General features: G+C 38.0%; 1 protein-coding gene across 1 annotated transcript in view; it reads left to right on the top strand.

The window, feature by feature from the left end:
- Positions 1-9,859, top strand: part of LOC102210160 (Krueppel-like factor 15) — a 13,540-nt gene extending 3,681 nt beyond the window's left edge. The window contains exon 3 of the mRNA XM_005742040.1: positions 6,640-9,859. Coding sequence (XP_005742097.1) covers positions 6,640-6,817 — 178 coding nt within the window. The 3' untranslated portion in view covers positions 6,818-9,859. The remainder of the gene's footprint in view (positions 1-6,639) is intronic.
- Positions 9,860-10,538: the final 679 nt, after the last annotated feature.

The raw sequence follows: 10,538 nt of genomic DNA, 5'->3' as shown, positions 1-10,538 counted from the left end.
AGAAATCATGTAATGTCAAAATGAATGTATTAAAGTTCATTTGTAAAATTTCCTATTTAGCATGTGGTTAACCAGTTACATGGTGGATACTAAGAGGTTTAATGTTGCATATAAATCCGTATCTACACTACAGAGATTACAATGACCAGGATTATCGACTTCCACTCTATAGGATACTTGAATACTGTGTACAGACTTTAATGAGGTACCGCAGTGCTACACATTAATGTGTCATGTAATGAAGAATACTCTACTGTCAGGTTAATACTGATAAGAAGTGATACTCTAGGAAATGTAATCCATCGAGTGCAGCAGCATTAAGCTGTCTTATTGTCCTTTTTGACTTCTGAAATATGCTAGAAGGGTTTTTTTGCTTCTTGGAGGAAGAGCAAATTGTTCCACATCCTTTATCTGTCTTTGAGGCATCTTTGATGTCCCCACGTCATCTGAAAGAACCAAAGATATCATTTTACAAGAGAGTGAAAACTTTAACAAGGGTATAAATGTATGTTAAATGCACAGAGAGAGGATTCAGGAACCTCTGTTTGATTAGTTTATGGATGGGAGTGAACGGAGGAATGGGTCATTGTCAGGGAAGCTGCACTCAAGGCTTTTTTAGAAGGTTACAATTTGTTCTTTTCTACATGTTGGTTGTATCCCGGCTATCTGTGTGTTTTTCTACCATGGTAAAATTGCAGATTAGATAGAGTGCCTTTTGAAGCTGTCTGCATGCAGACTTTGTCCCCTGTTAGTTATTCCATTTGTTTGCTCACTGTCTGCAACCACTTTACTCCTGTTCTCGCAGCAGAGCATTAGTGCAGAATCAAGTTTAAAGTTATCAGTGTAGGATACAAGGTAAAAGTCTAATTTGCTGCAAACTGAGTAGCTTTTCCATGTTTAAATCATGGACTAGATTTGAATAAGAAATCCTTACTTGAACTCTTTGATCTTTGGTGCAGTGGTCATTTATTTCAGTCGTTGCCTAAGAGTGTGCATATAGAGCCTTATAGACAAAGGCCAGCCTACATTAGGGCAAGCATTGGTAACATTAAAATAACTCTGCTAAGGATTTGAAGTAAAGGGTAGATTTAAATTTAGGTTAAAGTTAGAGTGAAAAGGTTAATGTGTTTTTGTCATGGAGTGATATGTTGGATATGGTGGTCCAGCTCAGCAGTTGTCCGGTGCAGAGTTACACCTGCAATCAGCACACACTGTGAGGAGGCCGTGCTACAACTATAACCATTAAAAAAACATGTCAGACATTTTTCAACAACATTATGGATGGACAAACATCCAGGTATTTCTATATCAAGTTATTGTGATCTGTCACTTGTTATGTATGTAATTATCTCTTTTTTGGAGTCTAAGACATACTTTTTCCATGTTTTCCATGAGAAATAAAGTGCTATAGGCACTTGTCCTTTGGTAACCTGTATCATTCCATCAAGCTTGCTGATGAAGGACAGATGAGATGAGTGATACGACTCTCATGTCTTGGCTTTATAGGGAGGTTTTAAGGCATCCAGGGGAAACTTGATGAGGTCACTGGACCCGAGCACTCACTGGAAAGCAACAGTTACAGCTTGTGGATGTTAGTTTTCTGCTTTTTCCTCAGACCAAACAGATGAGATCAAAAGCACTTTTATTAGTAATCTTGAAAAGGTGCACTTGGCTAGCTCTGCCCTCCTTTTCAAATTTTAATGCTAAGCTAAGCTAACTTCTGATCTGAAGCCCAAAATGAATTTGTATCGAGCTTTGTTTTGCTGCATTGCTGTGTTATTGTTATCAGTGGCAGACATATGGACGTAATGCATGTAATCAGTTTGCAGATCACTTGAAACTGGGGATACCAACGTGTTAGTTTTGTAGTTCAAGTAATCGGTTATTTAGTTACTCTTTACAATAATCAATGTGATGCTGTTAAAATTTTCTTCACATTTTTGCTCCTTGTGACTAAAAAGAAAATCTCAGGAATGTTTCCAATCATACTGTTGATTCAGTGAGCGTGATCAGGTGCTAAGGCAGCTGAGTGCATGTTAAAGTAGGACATGCAAGCTAAGCACTCACCACGACTATGCTAGTGGCAGTGAGGTCCACCGAAGAGGAGAATGATGCAGGTGCTACAGCTCAGAAACCAGCTAGGTGTTAGATGGAGTTCTCATTTCAGGGAAATTAATGAGCTTGTTATGTGGTGGAGAAAACTCTGCTGATACTTATTTAAACTTTAGATTGTTTGGATTACGAGTGTATTTTGACAGAGTGTGGCAAGATTAGCCATGTTTTTCGATTGGTCAGGTGTAATGGTGCACTCGCTTTCATTTATGACTGGATTTAATCTGTATTGTCAGGAAATGCAAACACTGAGTACTACATGTTTCTTTAAGTGATCCTAAATGTTCTTTCAAAACTTCATCTCCAACGTCTTTACGTGACAGCAGCAGCAATTTACTATATTATAAAGTTACCTCTTCCACACTCCTCTCCCTCTGAGTCAGGAAATGGACGTGAAGTAAGAAGTCAGGCTCCCTGTACCCTCTGTAACCTTAGAGTAGATCCATGTGTTGGCTCCTCTGAAGTAGACAGGAGAGGTATTTCATTGGCTGGATTCCCACATATAACTCAGTCAACATTATATTCCTTCCTTTGCCAAACGGTTTTCCTTTTTAAAGCTTTTTGGAATTTTTTCCCCTCTTGTGACCATCTGGTCACATGTAAACACTTAAATTAGCACATACATACAAGCAACACACGCACACACACCCATACACGCACACAAACATGGAGCATTTTCATCTCCGGCCTGCACTGAGGCTCTCATGTGAGGATTGTGTTGAGAATCTGGGCTGGAACCCAAAGTTTGCTGTAAAAACACTCCAGCGTGTGCGTGCTCGGCATCTGTCATCAGGGCTGTGGCTTGTTGTCTTTGTCAGCTGATGCATTCATCATTACAACAAAACAATGTTGGGTGGTGACGGGGCTGTCACAGTCAAACTTAGCCTCAGATTTGGACACTTAGAGCTCAAAAGAGAGACAAAGGGAAAGGAAGAGAGGGTGCTTAGTTTATGATCCATCACTCACGAAGGGTTGTTGATCTGGCGGGGACCACAGTGGATGGAAAGTTGCTGCTATTCAGCTAGATAAAAAGATAATATCTATTTTGCAAAAATCCTTCAGAAGAGTTTCATGGCCTTTGTGTTGGTTAACATGTAGTAGGCATACCTATACCTATATATATGCCAGCATCTGTGTTACTGTTTGTTACCGCCACACCTTTTAGGCTGTTTTCTTTGAATGCTGCTTTGGCGGAAGATCTAAGTTCAGGGACAAGTTAGAACAAGACCTGCGTGTGTTTCCCACAGGGCCCACGCTGTTATGTATACTATGTGTTGTGCAGCTCCACGCCAAGCTGCCCCAAGGACTTGAGGCGCAAAAGCCACAATCCTCAGTGAAAAGCACAAACTCACGTAATCAAGAAAATTGCCCCTAATCCCAACCTGTAGCACTTATGAACTCGCTGAACTCACTGAGCTTGAGGCCACTCTCTCTCTCTGTCCACAATCTGTGACATGTAAGCTGAGAAAAAGTGACATTGCTAAAATTGTAGACAAAGAACTATAGCAAGAATGGGCATGAGGTGGCGAGAGAGAGAAGGTGGGGTGACAAAAGAGAACAGGCATTACGCCAAAGAACATACATGTGAGGAGAGTGAGGTTGAGTAATTGCATAACTCCTGCATGAATGTTCGCTTGAAAGATCTTTCTGGCTACAGTACATTATGCTATAGTTCTTATAGGCTCAGCCCAAATTTAGTCGTAGAGTACACATGTATGGGTTCTACCATGCCAAGCTTGTAGCTGATATAGTAATGCTTTAGGGTTTAATGCTTGCATTCACATCATCCAGCAATTACCAAGAGTGTAGTCGCATAAAGAAGAGAACGTAAAGACATGGATCAGTATTTATTTCTGTTTACTTGACATGTTCTTGAGGTAGGGAGAACTAGGTTAAAAAAATCCCACTAATCCCTTCAACACAAAGGTAAAAGACTTCAGTAGACAGTCTGTCACAAAATTAATGTTATTCAAGGCTCCAATAAGCCATAACTGTCTGTTAACAAAACTGAATGACTGTGTGAAATGTAAAGAGGTACATGAGGGTGTCAAATGAAAAGAAACCTGTCATAGAAGTTTCCATTGGCTCGTTATCCAAACTACAACTCTTTCCTTATTTTGCTCTGCTGTGTCTTCTACTGTAGTTGTGCAACAAACAGATGAGCTTGTTAGCTTTATAAAATGGCATTTTATAACTGCATTCAGGGCTACAAAGAGATGAGCAAATCATCCCTAGCTGTAGTATATACTGTAGTAAACATTGTGTTTGTGTAAGAGAGCTAGAAAGACACCTTTCATTTGCCTCTTTTCTGTCGCTCAGTTAACTTTTCAAACAGCCTGCAACAAAAAGTGTTTTTCACACATTTGGAGAGCTTTGCAACTTGATATCAGTAACTGCGTTTTGTTTTACCTAAAGGTCCTTTGTAACATGGTTAGACAATAACTGGTGAATGTCATAACTTTTAGTGTCAGCCCCATGTGCTGCCCCCAACAGACCATAAAGCAAATAGTTATATGGTGCGGTTTTACTGAATACAGTCACAAAAAAGAAAGTACACCCCAGTATTCACTAGCGTGCACAAACACCTTTAACAGCAATGTATGATAATGTGTGACTTCATCATTATTATTGTTACTGTGGGGGAATCTGGTCTGACTCTTCGTTGCTTCAGTCCATTGAGGTTTGCAGGCGTTCGTTCATGCACAGCTCTCTTAAGGTCAGCATGTCAGTCATGTTGAGATCCACACATGACTGGGCCATTGTAGCACCTTGATTCTTTTCCTTTACAACAAAAGGATCATTGTCCTGATCCATGATATGAAGCGCCTTGAGGCGACTTATGTTGTGATTTGGCGCTATATAAATAAAATTGAATTGAATTGAATTGAATGATCCAGTTTAGGCCAAGCTTTAGCTGTCAGACTGATGGCCTTACATTTGACTCTGGAATACTAGAAGTCCAAACCTCCGGCTCGGCAGTTGGTATGAGCTGTGTTTGCTGAAATGTTGTTTTTCTAGTTGTTTGGTTGCATTTTTTGCATTTTTTTTCCAGACACGGTGATGTGCATTATGGCCTGACATCTCCACTGTGGTTTCATCTGTGCAAAGGATATTGTTTCAAAAGTCTTGTGGTTTACTCAAATGCAGCTTTATAGAGAAAAGGCTTTCTCCTGGCAACCTTTCCAATTGTAGTGTCATGAAGTTTAACATTAAACATGCTAACCAAGGCCTGTAAAGTCTGAGCTGTAGCTTTTAGGCTTTTTGCAGGTACTCTGAGCACTGGATGATCTGACCTTGCAGTGAATTTGCTGGGAAGTCCATTCCTGGGAAGATTGGCACCTGTCCTGAATGTTTTCACTTGTGACCAGTCTTTCTCTTTTTAGAGTGGTAGGATTCAGATTGTTTGGAAAATGGCCACAAATGGCCAACACTTTCTAGATTCACTGGCAGCAACAGATGCTTTTTTAAAGATCATTGCAGACAGGTTAGCTAAAACATTTCTCGCTATTGTGTCACCTTGGCACCTGCCTCCTACTTACCATCTTAAAGTCTCTGAAAGCTGTAAGGGTGTACTTGGCAAATATTCTACCTGCTCAGGACAAACATGTTAGCATTGCCACCTTTGAGCATATTGGCTCATTGTGTCTCACATGATAGCTATTATGGCTGCAGACTCTTTTGTTACACTGGGGACTGATTATCTGTACTTTCTGGAGTATTATATGAGATTATGTGGGACTTGCAATAGAGAAAGAGCTCCATATCAACAACATGAGTCGTCTTGTTTTGTTTTAAGATTCTTGCTGTCTCAGATGCCACTGCTTAGATTTGTAAGCTCTGTCATTTACCTTCTTTTTATGACTGGCCTATTAAAATGATGAATAGACCAGTTGTGTAATACATGTCTACAGTGGAAATGGTTTGAAATAACTGTGAGTGACATCTTTACATCTCTGAATTATCGCCTTCATGTCTACAGCCTGCCTCTGCTCCTGGAAATGTGCTAGAAAATCAATCTGTGTTGCAGATTGTTCAAATCTTAACAGCTTTACTAATATATACGGAACCAAATCAAGGTATAAAGGCACTGCTCTGTCATCCACTTAACCCTTCACTGGCTTGATACCCAAGCTGGCCGAAGCCCATAGAAACCACAGCGGAGCAGGCCAGGAATAGACTGGGTTTGGATTTACAGTGCTCATGTGTTAAGCTAAATATGGGATGGCTCTTTAACTTCAAGTCGCAGGGCAATACTCACACCTATCAGATTACCCTGAAATAAAAAAGGCTGGCATGGCTTTTATATCATTTGGCAGCTTAAAGCGTGACTACATTAGTTTGTTTTTAGTTTGTTTTTAATATATATATATATAACAATAGCTGTGTACAAACGGATCACATTACTGATAGTAATAATAAAATGGAACATTTGGAAGCACTAATGGGAAATTATTATAGCCAAATGTTTTTAATGTACAGTAAAATTTGATTAATTTGTTAACCACATGCTGGGGTTCCTTCCAACAGGTTTTCTCGATCGGACGAGCTATCCCGACACCGCCGCTCCCACTCAGGAGTGAAACCATACCAGTGTATAGTCTGTGAGAAGAAGTTTGCTCGCAGTGATCACCTGTCGAAACACCTCAAAGTCCACCGCTTTCCACGAAGCAGCAGGACAGGACGCTCTGCAAATGGACCCCTTTGACCCTGCTCTGGCAGCCTGACAGATATGAGGGAAGGGGAGGGAATGTGACGAAAGACAGAGGAGGGTGGTGGGGTGATAGTCCAGATGCCCTTTAAAGGAGTTTGCGCCGGACTCCTTTTTGCCCAAGTGTGTTTATGTTCAAATACGTGTGCGTGACGTACACTCATGGTACTGTGATAATTTATTGGGTGACGAGGAAAAGACTGTAACGAACTAAAACAGAAAACTGTTACTTGACAAAGCACCCTCACAGGTGGAATAAGCTTCTTGTATATTACAACTTTATTCTCAGATATTTTAGCTAACCTAATTTGGAGAAAGATCTGCTATTTTTTACGTGTTGGGGTGTGTGTTATTGCTATGTTCAATCAAAAGCCTTATATCAATAAAAGGTATAACACTGGTGGGTTGGCTACTATTTAAAACTAGGGATGCTATAGCGACTAATTTGCTAGTTGTTTAAACCAAAAAAAAAGGAATCAGATTAGCTGACTTGTCTAAAAGGTAGAAAACAATGAAAACTTAATGGACGAGGTTAAACATTGGCTGTATCTAAGAGCTATGTGAAACTTTCAATCGCGTTCCTCCGTGATCAGATTGCATTTTAAATGTCTCTGACATGTGTGGAATTCTGAGCTGTATGTAATGTTGCACACAGATACAATGATTAGTTTGCCATTAGCTTGCATGCTAGCACAGGTGACATACAACCATTCATTTTCTGCGTCAAAATACTGCTGAACCAAGCTGGTTAGTGGTAATCTGCTTACTTTCCATCTTGCTACCAGGTGTACCAGTCTGTGTAACTGACTAATATTTCTGGTGCTGACTAGCAATAGCAGTAGGATTTAAACATCTAGTTGACTAGTCACATGCATCCCTGTTTAAAACCTCCACTTTTTATACTCTTCCTGGAGCCAAATGTTTTGAAAAGTAATACTAGCAAAAACTTACTGCTTAATGGCTTGAATTTCATTTGTTGCATGGCAACAAGGGCTTACTGGGCATACTATTAGGAAGTAATGGGGACTATCAAGGTCTTGGTTTAATTCTTTCTCAGTAGATAAAAAGATACACCAACATTCCATTAGCTTTGAATAAGTCTCTTTGTTGCCTTCGAGTCTGTTTCGACCTCAAACACAAGAACAAAGCTCAAGTTGATGTTGAATTACTGCTCACCAACAAATATCATGTAATTTGCACTGATACACATGACATTTTTGGTTGTCTGCCCATACTGAGAATTCTGAGAATTTTGTGTTATCTTACTGCGGTCTGACTCTTTTTGATTCATCTTGTCAAAAAATTACTTATCGTAATAATTGTAAATTTAATGGCCTTTATTGGATCAAAGCTGATGACCCTAAAGCCAAGCTTTAAAACGCTGTCTTTGTTCATCTCATGAAATGTCACAACTTCTGTTTAATGATTTTGTTATACCATATCAGTTATTACTTAATGTGACTTTCTTTACTTTATGTCACTGCTGTCATATGATACAAGATGGTAAATCTGCTGGCATCAATGTGAATCTTTTGTCTTGCCCCAGATTTTTTGAACATCTGAAATTAAATGAAATCGTTACCTGTCAAATTGAGTTTGTCTATTTGGTAGCCAGTTATTAAGGCTAGCACCAAGGACACCAAAGTAAAAAGATTAAAGATAAGCTATGTTGTTTTTGCTAAAGAACTGGCCAATGCTGTCACATGTTGCAATGACAGGATCACAGTACATATGAAAATTATAAGTACATTCAATCGTTTATCATAGTGCATAGCGTAAATGATGTACAATTACAAAACAGTAACTAGCATTATAAAATGTTAGCTAACATCAGCTAGTGTTAGCTAACTTGTATTAGCTAATAGTGACCAACTGCAACAGAGGCAAAATACCCAAGTACGTATTGCATTTTTAAAATCAGTGCTTTATCACTGAAGACTTAATTTGTAAGAGAATAAATTGTTAATTAATTAATGTATGAAATATTTTGGATCTTGCTTAAAGAGGCATCAAATAGATATTGTCCTACTTTTCTCCACAGATTAAAACTTAAAAGAGCTCAGTTAACTTTCCATTGAGAGTGGAAAATTAGTGTCATTGCAACATCAAATGCCACATCTAAAGGGAAATCTTCATGAGTAAGTTTTCTTACTTTGGTTGTGCCCAAACATGAATTTACAGCACATTTTTCAGAATATATACCATTTTCAAAAGCATTCAAGAAACACTATTGCTGTTCTTGAACATATCAATTCTTCTAAAAGAGGTATTGTACTGTAAGGAAGCAGTGACTGTTAAGCTTTTTTTTCATATCTCACTTAACTGAGTAGATTGCTTTAATCTCTTATTCTGAATTTCCTTTGAATTAAACCAAATATCATAGGAGGAGCTCAGAGGAAATTTCTGTGCCATAAAGTTGAGAATTATTTGACAAAATTCACAGATTTGAAACAGATTTAAAATGCGGTTTTAAGAAAGACTTTTGTGGTTTTAGAAATTGATGATTTGCTGAAACCTGCAGTGATTGTCAAACCCTTTGTAGTCTTTGGTTTGCCACCAGGGACGCTATATAAAGGAAGTATGTTAACTCAGTCAGCCATTCCTTCCATGCAATTAGAAGAAACACTTTTCTGAAAGAGTGTCGTACGTGATCCCGTGAATGTATGTAAATACTTTATATTCATCTAAAAGAGAATTGAAATATTCTTCTAGTGATTTCTGTGATTGTGAAAGATTTTTAAAACTGTAAAGAAAGTGTACATAACATGATAATTCAAATATATTGTTTTAAAATTAGTTGACTTAGTGTTTGTGAGGTCTGTACACAACACATACAATAGACTTATTACATGTTTCATGATGCATTCTTTGTAAGAAGTCAAAAAAATGCATATCAGCAACAGTTTATTTACATGCACTTGGCTTAACATTGAAAATAAAACAAATTGAAATTACACCTGAGTTGGAAATAAAATTGTCCGTGTGTTATGAAACACTGAAGTCATTTTCAGATGTGTTCTGTACATACCTACAACAAAAAAGCCAAAAATGTTCTTTTTTGCTTTTGTTCTACAATGTAAAACATTTACAATAAAAAAACAAACAAACACGACTTGCTTTTACTGTTTAAACAGCCAATAAGTGTTTCATTAGATTTTTTTAATATATTGCTTTCCTGATGTTTTTGCTGAGAGACTTTCAGTCACATGATACAGTAAAAAATGTCAGATTTGGGCCACCTTATTTGGGAATGACAAAATGAATTTATTTCTGACTGCATGTATGCATTTATTTTTAAGTGCTTTTAAGAGTAAAGAGTAAAAAGTGTTGACACTATCAATATCTTTAGTTGTTGTTTAGTTATAAGATTGATATAGTCTCTAGCTAAGGTTTGCTTATGCCATCTAATATTAGCTGTAAGTGATTGGCTTTACCAAACCTAGGCTTGCTGACTTGAGTGAGTTAATTAATTAATTAAATGTCACTGTAGTAAATTACTACTACAATGTCAGAATACAGCAAGATAACTACTTCTAATAGATAGAGCATAATAGACCAATTAAGCATGAGTTAGATTTACAAGAGTGTATAAGTAATCATCTTTAAATGCCCCAGGAATCAAACTACCAATTAATATATAATCTGGTCTTCCTCCTAAGCTACAGTTAACCCTGTTAAATATATCTCATACTTAAAAAGGACAAAGTGTTGCATATTA

The sequence above is a fragment of the Pundamilia nyererei genome, unplaced genomic scaffold (genome assembly GCF_000239375.1).
Source record: "Pundamilia nyererei isolate P.nyererei 1_Seehausen unplaced genomic scaffold, PunNye1.0 scaffold00116, whole genome shotgun sequence".
In the NCBI taxonomy this organism is placed as follows: Eukaryota; Metazoa; Chordata; class Actinopteri; order Cichliformes; family Cichlidae; genus Pundamilia; species Pundamilia nyererei.
This window is presented reverse-complemented; position numbering and strand designations above follow the sequence as displayed.